This window comes from Trachymyrmex cornetzi, unplaced genomic scaffold, assembly GCF_001594075.2.
Source record: "Trachymyrmex cornetzi isolate Tcor2-1 unplaced genomic scaffold, Tcor1.1 scaffold152, whole genome shotgun sequence".
Taxonomy (NCBI): domain Eukaryota; kingdom Metazoa; phylum Arthropoda; class Insecta; order Hymenoptera; family Formicidae; genus Trachymyrmex; species Trachymyrmex cornetzi.
The window spans coordinates 1-16268 of record NW_017296113.1 but is presented as its reverse complement, the minus strand read 5'-3'; the positions used below and the strand labels follow the sequence as shown (position 1 = coordinate 16268).

The 16268-nt window shown below is 30.6% G+C and overlaps 4 protein-coding genes across 6 annotated transcripts in view; 2 read left to right on the top strand and 2 right to left on the bottom strand.

The window, feature by feature from the left end:
• LOC108758152 (Acyl-CoA oxidase 3) overlaps nucleotides 1-273 on the top strand; it is a 9135-nt gene extending 8862 nt beyond the window's left edge. Inside the window, exon 12 of the mRNA XM_018502959.1 lies at nucleotides 61-273. Coding sequence (XP_018358461.1) covers nucleotides 61-83 — 23 coding nt within the window. The 3' untranslated portion in view covers nucleotides 84-273. The remainder of the gene's footprint in view (nucleotides 1-60) is intronic.
• Nucleotides 274-683: 410 nt separating this feature from the next.
• Nucleotides 684-4346, bottom strand: LOC108758154 (beta-1,3-glucosyltransferase). Its single transcript, XM_018502960.1, has 9 exons — nucleotides 3916-4346; nucleotides 3445-3554; nucleotides 3138-3320; nucleotides 2926-3056; nucleotides 2392-2569; nucleotides 2140-2275; nucleotides 1921-2068; nucleotides 1270-1546; nucleotides 684-848 (listed from the first exon to the last, which is right to left on the bottom strand). The coding sequence occupies exons 1-9, from the start codon at nucleotides 3986-3988 to the stop codon at nucleotides 684-686; spliced, it is 1401 nt and encodes a 466-aa protein (XP_018358462.1). The 5' UTR covers nucleotides 3989-4346.
• Nucleotides 4347-4576: 230 nt separating this feature from the next.
• LOC108758156 (probable low affinity copper uptake protein 2) lies at nucleotides 4577-7580 on the top strand. Its single transcript, XM_018502965.1, has 4 exons — nucleotides 4577-4698; nucleotides 4785-5044; nucleotides 7093-7319; nucleotides 7393-7580. Exons 2-4 carry the CDS (start codon nucleotides 4785-4787, stop codon nucleotides 7494-7496), a joined length of 591 nt encoding a protein of 196 aa, XP_018358467.1. The 5' UTR covers nucleotides 4577-4698; the 3' UTR covers nucleotides 7497-7580.
• On the bottom strand, nucleotides 6103-15403 carry LOC108758155 (E3 ubiquitin-protein ligase RNF14). Of its 3 annotated transcripts, none has more exons than XM_018502964.1 (5): nucleotides 10519-10597; nucleotides 9433-10423; nucleotides 8416-8580; nucleotides 8043-8302; nucleotides 6103-6292 (listed from the first exon to the last, which is right to left on the bottom strand). In XM_018502964.1, exons 2-4 carry the CDS (start codon nucleotides 10402-10404, stop codon nucleotides 8045-8047), a joined length of 1395 nt encoding a protein of 464 aa, XP_018358466.1. In that variant the 5' UTR covers nucleotides 10405-10423; nucleotides 10519-10597; the 3' UTR covers nucleotides 6103-6292; nucleotides 8043-8044. The 3 variants fall into 3 exon arrangements, with proteins under 3 accessions (XP_018358466.1, XP_018358464.1, XP_018358463.1); XM_018502962.1 differs by lacking the exon at nucleotides 6103-6292 and adding an exon at nucleotides 15305-15403 and having other exon boundaries at nucleotides 8012-8302; nucleotides 10519-10570; XM_018502961.1 differs by lacking the exon at nucleotides 6103-6292 and having other exon boundaries at nucleotides 8012-8302.
• Between the last annotated feature and the right edge of the window lie 865 nt (nucleotides 15404-16268).

The following is a 16268-nucleotide window of genomic DNA, read 5'->3' as shown; positions in this document are numbered from 1 at the left end:
AATTATTTATATGTATAATAATTATTCATTTTCAATATATGTAAATTAAAAATACTTTTTTTTCTAGGTATATGAGCACATAAAAGAGTGGATATTTAAAGACAAGGAGAACCTTGAACGAACACCGTGGTGGAATAAAATCCGATCTAAACTGTAATACTGTGAGTATGAGATATCTTAGAATTATTTCTACTACTTTATATTTTTAATATATTTTATATTTTTTAAATATATTATATTTTTTTAAAATCCACATCTGGAAACAAACGCACAAATTCATGCCGTTCGTTAAATGTTATGCTTGTATTGATATTTAAATATTGTTAATGTTTAATTAACAATATTTCATTAATTAATGTAATAATTAATATTTTATGTTAAATTTTTAATAATTTAAATATAATTTTTATATATATGTACACTACTATATAAATTTTTACATGTTTATATTTTTGTGAATGTATATATCATTTATATTAATATTGTGTAATTGTTATTGTATAATATTAAATATTAAATATTTTTGATATATATAAATATATAAATATTAAACATTTTTAGAATATATTATAAGAGTAATATTAAATATGAAAAATATAAATGTTTTGAAGAAAATCTATTACAAATCCAAAAATAAAAATATTTATTATAAATTTGTATAAAAATTTTTTTTTAATATATATTTATAATTCTGTATGTTTTAATGGTGTGTCTGCAAGCGGTAAGACTTTATCTACTTCTGCAAACCAATCATTGTACACAGCTTTAGGATCAACCGACCAGAATCTGTGAAATGATATAGGTTCTTGAGATGCCAAATAAGCGTAAGGGTAGTCTACAGGTTGTGCCTACAACAGTTATCAAATATAAAATGATTTAATACTATACTATTAAAAAGCAATAGTCACTAGAGTATATTAAAATAAACACTACTATAGTTGTTATTTTTTTAAATTATATATCATACGCGCGTGTGTGCTTTCAAAGATACTCTTGGTGGTTTGCCATTGCCTTCGAAAGGTAATAAAATGATTAAGTAAAATCTAATGTGTTCTGGGTAAACTTAAATCATGTTGGTTTAATGTTCAATATAAATTACGACAAAAAATTATTGCACAAAAAATTAATGATACATAATACCAATGAAAGTCGACGCTAGTTATATAAGTTATATAATAACTAGTGTCGATTCTCATTGGCATTATATTATATCATTTTTTCCTGTGAGCTGAAGCCTTTACTTAAATTAATATTTGTTATTGCACAAACCTGATGGAACATTGGAGAATGTACACCTTCCACTCTTAGTCGCAACAAACAAAGTCCAAAGAGATGCATGTCATCGGGAGTAGTCGCAGATGGGCAAGTACATACGCCTGGTTCTGCTAACAGATGAACTAAGGGAGCCGATAACACAACCCCCGCACCGCCAGTTAAGTACTGATAGCCGTGATGTCTGTCCCAAATACGAAAGCCGTAACGTTCGCCAATCGCGACTAAGTGCTTAGGATTGTAGCACGTGAGCAAGTTTAATAAACGTACCACACTGTAATACATTAAAACCTGTCTAAAACTTAGCTCGTGAGCTCAACGCTTCCCCTTCTCCATTGGCTCATTGAATGAGACATAGAAATAAAACAGATAGACGCTAAAGTAGCCAGTCATTGAACAAAGTTCTATTCTTTTTATTTTATTTCTGTTTTGCTTAATGAGACAATGTAGAGCGAGAAGCGTTTAGCTTTTGAGTTAAATCTTGGACAGTTTTGATTTAAGTATACTTCAATTTTTCAATATCTTTTAAAAATAAAAATTATAAGTTTTACAGCTTTATATATATATATATATATATATATATATATATGACATTTTGCATAATTTTGGCAATTTAAAAAAGTTTTAAAATATATATAGTTGTCTTACCTGAATATAGTATCATCATCAACAATGGCAAGCCAATCAAAATTGCGTTTTTTTAGTATTTTGCTGGCTTCTTGCAAGATAGCATAAGTTTTAGCGCAGTGCCCTTCAGTAGTGTTCGTGACGATGTATGCTTCCCGTAAATTATTGTCTGTAAACAATTCAGTAACTTACAAAGACTATAAATATATCAAAAAATATGTGTGCATTGATCAGGCATACCAGCTGCATCACTAAAATATCCAATGTTCAAATCGTATTTGGCCCAAGACTTTTTAATCACTGGGATTCTATCTAAATGAAATTTAGCACAAGTCTTAACAGCAAAATAAATATTTTCTGGAGTTACAGAAGAACTCTGTAAAATTGGAAGTATTTATATTAACGGTTCAACAATACAGCATATTGTTCTTGATTAGCTAACTTACTAAAATTATATTCTTATTAATTAAGAACGCAGATGGTGTAACATACACAAGAATGGAAGAATCGAGGATACGTGGCACAATCGGAGGCAGACACAATGCATAGTTTAGACACATGAGTCAATTTCACACCAGTACTACTTAAGACAAAGGTTGCGAATTCATATGATACGTCGATAGAAAAATCTGCCTTCGGTTCCTTGCCCTTAGATATTTGTTTAGACAAACTAAAATATTAAATTATATTCTTAATTTTTGGATCAAAAATATAAAAATAAATTATGGAAATAAATCGTTATCATATTTTTATAAAATTATATGCCAATAGAGTCAGTTTTATAAAATGAAGAAAATATTTAGAAGAGAGTAGCTTTTATTAAGTTAATTTGATCTACAGCCTATATTTTATATCTTCAGTTAATTACTCTTCAGAAGCTATTTACGTTATGACTCTTATAATAACTGTTTAACATAATGTGTGTGTGTGTTGCGCGTGCGTGCGTGCGTGCGCGCATGTGTGTGTGTGAATATACTTCTTTAAATAATGTATATAATAATTGTTTAATATAAAAATAGAATATACCTCTTTAATAGCGTAACACTCATGGCAAATCCAGACGCAATATGTGGATACTTAAATTTTTTAGTGTGCTGTGCAAAGTGATGAATAATAGTAGGTTCACGGTCGTAAAGCGCGTATCCCATCCACACATCCTGCATACAAACAAATTATCTAAAATATAAATCTAGAATAGAAATATATTCTTAAAAGTTTGCAACAAGAGTGCAATTCACCTGAGAAGAGCTAAATTTTCCAAGAACATCCAATAGCTTTTCTAATCGAATCACAGTATTTTCTAAACAGAAGAAGAACCATTCCACATCTGGAAATTCACCTGACAAATAAGTCAATAGTGGAACTATCGTCCAGGAACCTTTGATATTAATTTTATGGGACAGTACAATGTGCGGCAATTCCTATAAAAATATAAAGATAACTTATTTAACAATAAATACAAAATAAACATAGTTATCACATACACTAGTAAAAATTTAATGAAAACTACACATAAAGAAAAAATTCTCTTGTGATCAAACGTACTTTTTCAAGGGCATCAGCTTGTTCATAGATGTTTTCCCTCAAATAATCAGCATGGGCCGCATTGTAGCCTTCCTTTTGACTCAGTATTACTATCGTTACCTTATCGGGCTCTAAAAGTATTCTAGTTAAAATTTTTTCATATATATTTAGCTTAAATAAAAAAGAAAGCAAATATTATTTTCATATTATTTTTATAATATCTGATATCCTTATAATATCAGACAGTAGAAAATAGATCTGTTTTTTTTTGTGATTTCTAGTTGTATATACACAATACAATTCTCCAAGATTTCTAAGGTTGTCCAGAGGATGTCCTTAAAATATCCTGAAACAACTTTAGAAGTATAGTATTGTGTGGGGCTCGTACATAAAATGAAAATAGATATATTTGAAATTTTAGTACAATTTAATATAGTAACAAAGAACAGATCTAATCTCTCAGGTAAACGAAGAAGTTTCTGGAGTAAATACCTAATGTACTTGCATCTGTACTCGCGATGAATGAAACACAAGCGAGAAGTGTGAGATATGTTGATAGTTCCATTTTTATTGAATGACGTTCGAAGTTCAATAAAAAACAAAAAATTCATATGCGTTCTTGTCAACCTTAGTTCTATTGCAGGGGTAGAGTTCTTTAAGTGAAGGTAAAGTTTTGACGTTTTTCAATTTGAATTAACAACCACCTGTTCAATCATTACTCAACAATCCGTTACATCCACCGTCAGAGTTGCATCTAATCGCTATTCAGCTGTTCGCTGTTTAATTGTTCATAAAGAACCGGCTTCGCCGACATCAACATCGGTCGTTGCATATGAATCCCACGTCCCCACGTGAAGAAAAAACAGATTGTGTCGCTCCGGAATTCGTCGAACTCGCGGGCCAATCAGATTCGCTCGTTGCTCCGCTAAACACATGTTGTCTTTCAACCTTGCGTTTCTTGGCGCAAATCGAAAAAGGTCGCAAGAATAATTTTTCCAAACTCTTTCGGTCTTTCTATGAATTAAAGTTTAACTAGCAACTATGGCAAGGATTTGCACATCGCGGTTTACGTAGTTGAAAAATGTAACGCCTAAGCGCGGAGTAAGCGGACACAATTTGTAAACAGGCCAAGTTTTGGGTTAGGCTAGGTGATCGATTGAGAGAATGCGTAGGCGTCTGTATACGCGACAATACGCGATATGCGCGTGGCTTATCAGTCGTCATGATTGACTCTTACCAGTCGAGGGTGTACGAGAAAGAATTGAGGTAATTAAGGTCAGTACAGCTTTAATTCTTGACATTTCTTTTACGCACTCTGCATGCTCTATAAAAACACGTATCTCTATTGTAAAACGTTGCAGATGCATATGTGGTACTGGTTTGGTACGGATCTAGGCAGTTTTTTATTTCCGGGATACAATGTTAATACGATATGGAGTTTGGTGGCGACATGCTTTGGCTTAGCTGCCCTCGCAGTGCTGTACGAAGCCATGAAGGTCTCTCAGATCCATTTGCAACAGACTATGATTAGACCCATATCTCGAACGACCTCAGCCTCCTCGGAGAACTCGTCCCTCCTATCCAGAGTGACGCCAAAGAACTTTAGATTATATACAAGATGGTACATTGTCACTTTCTTATCTGTTCGAAGTTCAATAAGATACAGTGAGTGCAAAAAGTATTCGTACAGAGAAAACATTTTTTAAAACAACTTTATTTTTAAAATAAATATCCAGCGAGAAATGAGTCATCGAATCGATCTGATCTGATCGAACTGATGTCGAATCGATATCGATACGATGATTTCAACATCAATTTGACATCGATTCAATGTTTAATTGACGATCTCATTTCTTGTTGGGTAATTATTTTAATTAACAATTTATTTATAAAGTTTAAAATAGACTGTATATTTCTTAAAATTATATATATATATATACCAAAAAGATATGTATTAATTATAGAAAATATATCATCTGAAAAATAAGCGAAAATTAAAAATTGTATTGTTTGAATGCTCAAAAAGTATTCGTACAGTTGAGAAATTTAGCTTCTAAAATCAGGAATACATGTGAAGCTTTGTTTGTTTATGTAGAATGAATGTATTCATTGTATAAAATTGCTAATTAATGTTTATTTTCTACAAATAAGACTTTTTTTATAAAAAATTTCTCTGTACAAATATTTTTTGCTCTTACTGTATATATTATCCAAGCATTCTGACGATTTTAATTATAAACTTTAATCAATTAATTTAATTGGCATGTATACCAGATGATATTTATACTATTTCCTTAATATGAATAAAATTACAAATTTTTTGTTATTTAGCATGTGAAAAAAGATTAGAGACAACAAATTTATAATTACAGATTTTGCTTTAACCTGAATTAACTATTGATTCAAAATTTGATCGGAGTTGCTTTGAATGTAATTTTCATTTTTTTTCCTTTTTTCTTTAATATATCTATATAGGGTGTCTTGAATTTAAATGACCAAACTTCGAGAATGTATAAGGGATCAATGTACTAAAAGGAAAGATCCTTTAAAGGTATGATCGTTTTTGTTTCATTTTGAAGAAAATCGCAAAAAAAAGACAAAACGTAGTTTCCATTCTTGTACTTATTTATTACTTATTCATTCACACTTATTTATTCATGTTGTCACTTGCTTAATACAGATATAGTTCAAAATATAGTTCAAAAATAGTTCATGTTGGCCTTTTGCAGCAATGCACACATTGCATCTTGTATGTACAGACAGTTCTTGTTGCAGCCAAACACTGATGTGGTCAACGTAATGACTCGCCGATCCGGCATTCTTTTGTTTGGAAATCGCCGCGCATACTTTCGCATCTGAAGTATTATCGCTGAAAACAATAATATTCCGCTTTGAAAACAATAATGTTTCGAAAATTACGTTTTGTCTTTTTTTTTACTATTTTCTCCAAAACGAATTTTGTCAAAAATGAGCATATCTTTAAAGAACTTTTTTTCTTAGTTTATTGATTTCCTGCACACTCCTGAAGTTTGACCATTTAAATTCGGGACACTCAGTATATTTATTCTTTTCTTCAATATATTAATATATCTACTCTCATTATTTTATTTTGAAAGTATAATATAATGTAGCAAACAAAACTTGACTTCATTATTGCTTTAGAAGTTTTAGAACACATTATATCTTGTACAAGCAAAAGGGAATATGTACATTTACAACATATACATGACATTTTTACAAAATTAATCGTAATAAATGATTTATTAAGACCGTATATGTGAATACACAATAAGTAAAAATATTAAAGTTTATAACGATCAAAGCTGGATCTTTAATGCTTAAATAATTCAATGTGAATTATATATAGATATACTATTATATGTATATGTATATGCATATACCATGGCTGTGTTCCATAATTCGCTACCAGCGTTGAAAATTTACAGTTTACGTTACGTATACTATACATTTTCAGCACTGGTAGTGAATTTGGAACACAGCCCACATTTGTAATCATTCGAACTGCGCTTAAAATTAATCATATTATTATACATATATCTATATTGACATTGCTACTGACAACTTTATTATAGTTATTGTTCTAAATTCGTTTTCCTTAGTAATAGCTAAGCGTTTTTATTTTAAGCTGTGTTAAATATGTTCTCTTAGTGGAAGCTGCTCAAGATGGACACTGCAAATGTTGCATTGGTCTCTTCACACCACGCTCGGTTATATCCTGATGTTGGCTGTTATGACATACAACGCATATATCACCATCGCCCTCGTAATCGGAGCGTGCATTGGATACGGCATATTCGGTCCTACACTTATACAATTAAACATGCAATATTTTCATCGTAAACAAGCAGTTGCGGAATGTGATAAGAATTGCGAAGGTAATGCAACTTCATGTTAACGTAAGACTGTAAGAAAGTGATTATTTTACCTTATTTTTATAATCGCTCTTAGATATTGTCGCGAATCTACAGAGACGCGAATCTGCTGTCTCTATCGTTGCAGAACAATTAGTTACAGAAGCAAATATCGAGATTCACGTACAGAAAGATGCGTGAATGTTGACATCAAACATTGCAATGCAATGATCTGATATTATCTAGAAAAGTCTAATATTATTTAGGACATTGTTATTGTTGTCATATATTATATGTACACATAGCATATTTTTATACAAATGTTTTATTACAAATCATAAAGTAAAAAATACATGATATGAACAAATTTAACATAATATTTATTTACAACTAAATTAATATCCTTGTTAAATTTCTATATACCAGATACAAGAACATGTTTTGTTATATAAGTTATACACACGTATTACACAAATATATATTATATTAGCTATTAACATTTTTTATAATTAAAAAATTAATATTTTCTTATAAAAAATGTTTTAAATGATGTACATAATTATGAAAATATGTGCTAATATAAAATATGGAAAAATAGCTACATTTATCAAAAATATACTGATATCTGACAATAATGATTCCTTTTTTATGTCATTTAAAAAAAATATAAATAGTAAAAATCAATGATAATTTTAATTCAAGATCTAAATTGCGTCTTTTTGCTAGTTATTCTATTATAATATATACATTTAAATGTGGAGGCCTTCAAAGAATGGATTTATATTATCCATTGCATCACCAATAACATAATCCAAGACGTCCGTATCTATGCCATGAAATAAAAGTCCGTAACACTGACTGTCGACGCTACTGAAGTGCTCATATCCATATATTTGTTCGTTGCACAGCCAGCAAAATAAAGATTGGCAATGTCTACACGTCATTTTATTGCAACCCTCGGTTTTACTAATGAAAGAACGGCATTTCGGGCAACTTTTTGCATTATCCTAAACAAAGTTACGCGCACAATTATCATTAGGAGTAATACTCTATTGTAGTCTTATTACGTCTATTCATTAATTTTCATATAATTGAATCTTTTATACTTTGGTATACATACTTGTAGATATTCAGTCGTAAGATATTTTTCAATTAATTGCATTTGACGCTTGCCATATTTCTTCTCTAACATCTGTTTCTTCTTAGTACTGCTATTTCTGTACTCGTCAATGAGCTTTACAGTATCGGTCGATGTCATTTCACAGGGTGCTTGTCCATGGTACATCTGTTTGAATAACAATTTATATATAGAATATGTCGATATGTAGCCGTAGTTTACATCGATCGTTTAATATTCGTACCAACTAGTAACTTTCTATTATCAGGGTTGCCACAGACCTGGAAAACCGGGAAAACCGGAAAAAGTTAGGGAAATTGAAATTGGTCATGAAAACCGGGAAAAATCAGGGGAAAATGTAAAAAAGTATGGAATTTCGAAATTTGCTCAATTCCCTGAAACTACTCTTATTCCAAATAATCATTATAATTTTTTAAATATTAAATCTGACGTTTATAGTCAAATACGTTCAAAATTTGTGCGCTTTAAACGATTTTAATAAAATAATTAAAATTTATATTTTATTTAGTATTTTTATTTGATCCCTCTTTTTCGTCATAACTACATTCTTTTTTCCAAAACTAATTTATTTTTTGCTGACTTGAATTTGCATCCAAAATTGTACTATGCTATTAAGCTTTTTTTCCATTGTTTTTAATAATATAGACTAGCTTTCTTACAATCCTTGAGTCTAAATGTAAAAATTTACATATTTTATATTACTCATGGAAAATTTTTCATTTTCATCTGGAAAAGTCAGGGAATTTAAAAATTCATTTTTTGTAGCAACCCTGATTACATCATCTTAATTTCAGCGATAAGTTTAAAAAATAGTATACTAAAATGATATAATATCAAGATGATTAATTAAGTACACGTATCATATATATGTTTACATGCATGGACGAAATTAAAATAATTTAATAGAATAGAAAGTTGTTAGTAGTCATATCAAGTGCATGATGTAATAACAAGTCATAGATACATACACATTCGCTTAAATGTTGATACATGTCTTACCTTACGGCAATAGATGCAAAAACAGTATTTGCAGATAGGACAGATCGGTGCGGTATCGTCCGGGTTTCTGATGACCGGATATTGACAAGAAATTTGTGGACAGTACACTACATCGTCCATGGTGTCTAACGTTACTCGTAACATGATTTCTTCGTATTGGAAAAACAAGTCCGGACAGAGAGTCTTAACGTCGTTATCGCTTATTTGCCGCTTGCAGTCTATCGTCGGACATAATATCTCATTAATATACTCGATAATCCTGATACGTACGTGCTTCTCCATGCAACTTTTGCAATAGACATGCCCACAGTTTTCTAATTCTATACAATTTAGTCCTGCACATTCCTCGAAGCATATGTAGCAAGTATAAAAGTTCTTGACGAATTGTGCTTTATGTTGCTTCTTGTTATAAGATATTAATAATCTTTTGATATCTAATAACAATGCACCATTCTGAGCCCTGGGATCGGATAACTGGATTAGGCGTAATGTGACATTATCTCGTGACGTGTGAATTAAATGTAAGAAGGAAACATCTAAGGATTCCGATATATTTAAAAAACTGAAAAGATCGTTTTGTAGGAAATTTAGCCACAGAAAGATGATCTCGTTGCCCTGGTTCTCTTTCCATATTTCATCTAATTTCTGACAAATTAAAGATATTTCCCAAGGTGACAACCAGATAATGGAAAGGCAAAATTCTGGTGGTGTTTTAGATGGATATGTGTTAGGGAGATAAATGTACATTCTGATTGGCGGTAGATGTTCTACAAAGATACTATCGTTGTGAACCACATCGGAAGGACCACTACTAAATTTTACTTCTAGTTTTTTAAGAAATATTGGATGTATGGTGACTGAGCATCTTGTACCCTCCTTGATTTTCACGTAGAAAAATTCTGTTTCGTCGTAAATACTAGAAATTACAGCCACTTCATCCTCTTGTCGTTGAAGATCGATAGCACAAGACATCTTGATAAATGTTGGATTACTAAAATTCGAATTATTATTATAACTAATTATTATTAATAATGATTAATTTATTTTCAAAGAGCATTTATGTTTACACAAAAAAGTATAACAAACCTGTTTAAAGACTGGTTATAGAAATTGTAGATATATTTTGCTTCCACTAAATCTACAATATAAAAAAACAGATAAAATAATGTGCATCAAATCTATAATTATAAATACAAGCGTAAAATTTATAAATGAGAAATTAACTAACAAATTATATAATAAAAATTATGTTCTGATACAAAATATAATATATATATACATATATACAATAAAAATATGAGAGCAAAAAATAGAACGCTTTCTCTAAGAGACTTGTCTCGTTTTTGAATATGTCGATGATATGAGAACATTATGACTGACAATTTCCTCTGAGCTATCTGTTTTTGCATTTATCATTTAACTTGATAATTATAATGAGACTACGCTTGGACATCACAATTTCTTATGACTACATCACACGGCTATAATTCGTCGCACAATTCGATTTTTAATGTTCAGTTTTTAATTGTATGATTTATAAATTTTTAATTGTATTGTATCGATTGTTATTGCGATATTTAGAAGAATCTGCAGTAGGATCGAAATGTCTATTGTTACATTATATACTAATTGAATAAATTCTTTATACGCGGACATCCAGTGTTCGGCTCTCACAGACATTATAATTCTTTGATATACGTATATACATTTATAAATGACGTACTCCCTCTTTTTCGTCATAACAATAGAGGACTTCTGAAATTATTTCGAAATGACAATACTTAATACTAAAATAAAAATATAATAATTTTAACATTTAGGTGAAGCCCAAACGATGGAACCGCTATTTTACCGATAAATGCGACACATCTTTATATACTATTGCATGCTGCCCTCAGAAAGTTTAACGTATTTCCATGGCTGGTAGACCAACTCATTCAGTGTTTCAGTGGCTTCGGTGTAGAACCAGTGTGGCTCTATTATAACATTAAGACCTAGTCCTGTAACTCACGGTTAAAAAGTTAACCGTGAATTGTGGAACTGGGCCTTAAAATTTGAAAATGTAAGTTAATCGGAAGCAGAATTTTTAACACAATAATGAAGTAGTGTATATCATGGTGTGTATCACTCCAGCGCGGTGTAGCGCTTACATGCAACTGGGGTGCTATTCTTTACTGATAATTGTCGTTATGTGTATTATGCAGTTTTTTTATTATACAAAATATCTGCGGACACACCTCTGCATAATTCAAGACTACACCCAGTGCATCCCAAAGGAAAACGCAAAACGCTATTAGGGCCGGGAGCGGCGCACTTCACAATTCAATTGCACACACTACTCACATCGGTTTGTTTTTATTGTTAATAATTTTTCACTACTTCAATGAGATTATATTATTTTAAATTAGCCAATTACTGTGGGCAATTAATACACACCCATGAGAGTCACTTCGACCAATGCCCGTTTCCGACCAATGTAGATTAACTTTAATATTGGTTCAACTTACTCTTCATTTTTTTATAATTTTTAGAACTAAAAAAAGATAAAGAGTTCATTGAACTGAGATTAAAATTAAACCACATTGGTAGAAACGGGTATAATCTGTCGTTGATATGCCAATTCCAATGGACTAACCGTCGATTAAAATTAATCGGAGTTGGTCGAAATGGCCCTAATGATCTAGTATATACTGTGTATTTGATACGGATACTAATTAATAATTTTTTATTGAATTATCTTAATTTCGGCGATACGTGTAAACACATATATACATGATATGTGTATTTAATTAATCATTTTGATACATATTGTACCAATTTAATACATTATTCTTTAAATACATTGCGAAAATTAAAATATTTAATAGAAAGTTACCAGTTAACACGCATATCAAATGCTCGGTATAAAAGGGTCAATTAAATGTTTTATTCCAAGATCTCGACGTTATTTCTTCATGTAATTTACTAGTTTGTAGCCTCCAATTTCATAAGTACAAATTACAGAGTTTTCGAATCAAGCAAATATTGTCATGACTTGATAGACGCTATTTTGGATTGAGAAGTGGTAAAAAAATCACAATTTCAAAAATTTGTGTCGTTCTTGGTATAAATTCCAAGCTGCAATAGACACATATTAATGCGTATATTTTAATTCTGGAGGATTTCCAAATCTATAAAAGTAATATATGCGATATCGTTCTATGAAAATTATTGCATTTAATCGGTAAAATAGATTTTAGGATTTCCTTAAATCTTTTTCGGTATTGTACCTGTATTCTTTTTCATTGCTTACTTTTTTTATTAATAACGATACATTCGCTTTTAATACCATTATATTAAGAAATATAATGTCTGATGCTACGATTAAAAAAAATTTGTTTAAAGTATTTTATGAAAGTTATAATTAATCAAATTGGATGAGTATACCATGCTACAATATGTTGTTTTCGTAATGGCATAAAGGATTAAGACCATTGCACCAATGTTATGGCCGTAGCATAGAATCTTGCATAACGCATAATGCATAATGCAAAGGAATCAACCAATTGAAATTCTTCTTTTCCATTGAATGGGAAGAAAAGAAAGATTCTAATTAGTTGATTCGCTTATACACTAGGGTAACTGTCCCAATTACTGTGCCTGTCCCTATTAGTATGTGTAGTATGTGGTGTGTGCTTTTATATTTCTATAAGTCATAAAGTAAACTAGCACAAATAAATAAGAAAAAATATTTTTTTTTGTTAAGTTAAATTATTAATGCATACGAAGATAATATTTTATTTTTTGAGTATTAAAGTATTTTAAATATTTTTCGAAAGATATATATATATGAGGAATTTATGTGAATCTAGTAATACGTACCGCAAGATTTTAAGCTTGTCCCTATTAATGTGCCTTGTATTGGAGCTGAGAACGTTGTGTTATGAGTGTACTTTGAAATAAATATATAATTTGAAAATAATGACTTTGAAATAATGATTTATGTAATATTAACATAAACAATTAGCTTAAATTTATTATCTGTTTTAGTAACTATATGTTAAAATGAGTCAAATGTGGATAGACACACAAATTGGGGTCACATTAATAGGACTATCGCCGCTTAGAGAACTCACTAACAGGGACAAAAACATGTTTTCTATTTTTGTCAAAAGCATTATAAAGTATTAACATTTTTTAAATTAAAGAAATATTATAAGAAAAAGAAGTAGCTGAAAAATCAATATTGATTGCAAGCAGATAAAATTAAAGCTACAATATTTAATAATTAATTCAGTAATAAGCAAATTGGCTAAAAGGCACATTAATAGGGACAGTTACCCTACTTTGATTTTAAGCAAGGATTAAAATTTTTTTTCTCTCTCGGCTTTAAAGAGAGAAAGTAAGTTTTAAGCCTCCCTCCCCCCTTTAAAATTAAAGTAATGTTGGTGCAATCAGGCCTAAATATAATTAAAATAAGAAGAGTATTTAGGCTGGCAGGAGTCATGGTGGAAATCTCATCGAAGACCAATTTCTTTCGTCCTAAATTACGGCTATAATATTGAAAAAATCGCAATATAATTTTGCGATATTTGTAATTAAGAAAGTTGTCTAAATATGCGTACAGATCGTTTTTTTGAAAAAAAAAAAAGGTCAAATAAAACTTCGTTTTAATATCTCACTCTCGATTTGCACTAAAATGCAGTTGAGATACAGATAATTTTATTTATTATGTTTTAAGAACTAAATTGTAAAATACGTCTCTGTAAAACGCGCCCCTGCAGTTTCATAAAAAAAGAAATCGAAAAGATTTCATAGCGAGATATTGTTTCTATAAGACAAAATATACTCCTTGTAATTATATCTATACCATGAGTAAAGTACAGATCGTTTTATTTATTATATTTTTAAGAATAAAATTATAAAATCTGGTTCTTTAAAAGGCTTAATTCATAGCTTCGTAAAATATAAGTAAGTCAAAAGTAAGTTTCATGGTAAAATATTTCTTCTGCAAGGCAATATACATATGTATATGGTAGAATACAGATATGTCCCGGACGGAAAGTTTTTACGAAAAACTACATAGATTAAGACAATATCTCACAATTAGAAATTTTAATAGCGAATTTGTGCGCACTCATGCGAACTTCTTCAGTGCCGCGCATTCGTGTGCACTGTCTCAGTGCGTTAAGATTGTCATATTCGGCAAATAAAAACTGAGCCAGTGTAATGCTGAATTTATATTCGGATCAATCGAATGAACTGAACAAGTTCAACAAATATTGCACTGACGTTTCTGCCAGTGCAATTATTTGGCATAGCACTAAAGTGGTTCTGCGCTCGCACCATGTCAGCAGTAGAGCGGAGTCAGTGCATGTGTATCAAATTCGCCATTAGTTTTTCGTAGATACTCGTATGACATAGAGTATTAGCATTGTTTTTTTGAAAAACCAAAAAATTCTTCATCCTCAAACAATTCTTTGCCTCTCTACATCCCACTACAAATATCTACGAAAAACTAAGAATTTCTAAGACAAACCTCACTCTGTCCCACTACAAATATTTACAAAAAATTAAGAATTTTTAATAGCGAATTTGATTGGACGCACTCAGTGCACACTCGGTGCACATTAAAGCCGTTGTTCACAAAATAACGTGAAGGTATGTTTATAAATAAACATAGAAATCGACTAATCCATTTTATTGTACTATTAGATAAAATATGTATTTTATAATTCGAAATATTCGCATTTTATTTTTATATTCAAATTAAGTCAGTGTACAACGGCTTTAATATGCATCAGTGCGCACTAGTTTTTCCAATCGAATTCGCCATAAGATCTTGTCTCAATTTATGTAGTTAAAAACAATTTTTTTCCGCTAGGGATATTACCACTAATGAAGTGTAAATGAGTTCCTCGTTATTCCTGCCGACTCTTAAAGTTTAACAATCAAAATTGTCTGAAATTTGTGCAGTACATTGCCCAAGATATCAATCATATAGCTTTATCTCTAGAGCGGAAATGTGAAAAGTGAAAACTTTTATGAATGTATGTATGAACATATACACACATACATACAATAAATTTTCACTTTTCACGTTTCCGCCCTAGGGAAAAAGTTACATGATCGATACCCAGTAATGAAGAATAAAAGATCTGAGCACAAAGAGAGAGAAATAATTGTAACTAAACCACTCGTAGAAACGTGTCGTAGTCCTATTAGGTAGGTTAACATTTACAATGTTTTGGCATAACTACCAACTTTGGCTGTGTGTTCGAAAAGTATCAGCGTTGTTGCATCATTCTATTCTAAATATTTTACGTCTAATGAATGATGAAAGGTATGTTCCGTTTTCACGCTGTAAGCATCAGTTTATCATTGGCTGCGTTCAGCAGACTCAGTAGTTTTGCAACCGTTTTATGATTCGTCGCGCTGATTGGTTTATACTTTTAGTTTTTTTTTTTTTAAGGAATAGTCCAATCTGAGCGAAGAATCATAAAACGGTTGCAAAACTGTTGAGTCTGCTGAACGCAGCCATGGTTACAAATATTAAACATTAAAATCAAATATTAAAATTAAATATTAAACAAGGATAAATTAAAGGGTGCATTCAGTACTACTAGAGACCCTTTAATCAGAGACTGGGCCTTATTCTTGAAAAATATCGCATACGTAAAACTAAGAAAATACTATAGTATACACTCTAAATTTTTGGGAGTAAAATTTCACTCCAAGAAAAATGATAGTTGCGCCAATCCGACAAGGAGTGAATTTCACTTCACTCCTCCAGAAGTGAATTTCTTAACCTAACCTAAAAAATCAACTTTAATGATTAATATCTCGTTTCGCGAGAC

Coding starts and splice junctions, on each gene's coding strand:
- LOC108758156 (XM_018502965.1), top strand. CDS start 4,785: ATGCATATGTGGTACTGGTTTGGTACGGATCTAGGCAGTTTTTTATTT. Junction 5,045..7,092: donor TTTAGATTATATACAAGATG/GTACATTGTCAC, acceptor ATGTTCTCTTAG/TGGAAGCTGCTCAAGATGGA. Junction 7,320..7,392: donor ATGTGATAAGAATTGCGAAG/GTAATGCAACTT, acceptor AATCGCTCTTAG/ATATTGTCGCGAATCTACAG.
- LOC108758154 (XM_018502960.1), bottom strand. CDS start 3,988: ATGGAACTATCAACATATCTCACACTTCTCGCTTGTGTTTCATTCATC. Junction 1,547..1,920: donor GATGATGATACTATATTCAG/GTAAGACAACTA, acceptor AATGTATTACAG/TGTGGTACGTTTATTAAACT. Junction 849..1,269: donor ATTCTCCAATGTTCCATCAG/GTTTGTGCAATA, acceptor TAACTGTTGTAG/GCACAACCTGTAGACTACCC.
- LOC108758155 (XM_018502962.1), bottom strand. CDS start 10,404: ATGTCTTGTGCTATCGATCTTCAACGACAAGAGGATGAAGTGGCTGTA. Junction 8,581..9,432: donor TTTGCATCTATTGCCGTAAG/GTAAGACATGTA, acceptor TTATTCAAACAG/ATGTACCATGGACAAGCACC. Junction 8,303..8,415: donor TTACGACTGAATATCTACAA/GTATGTATACCA, acceptor AACTTTGTTTAG/GATAATGCAAAAAGTTGCCC.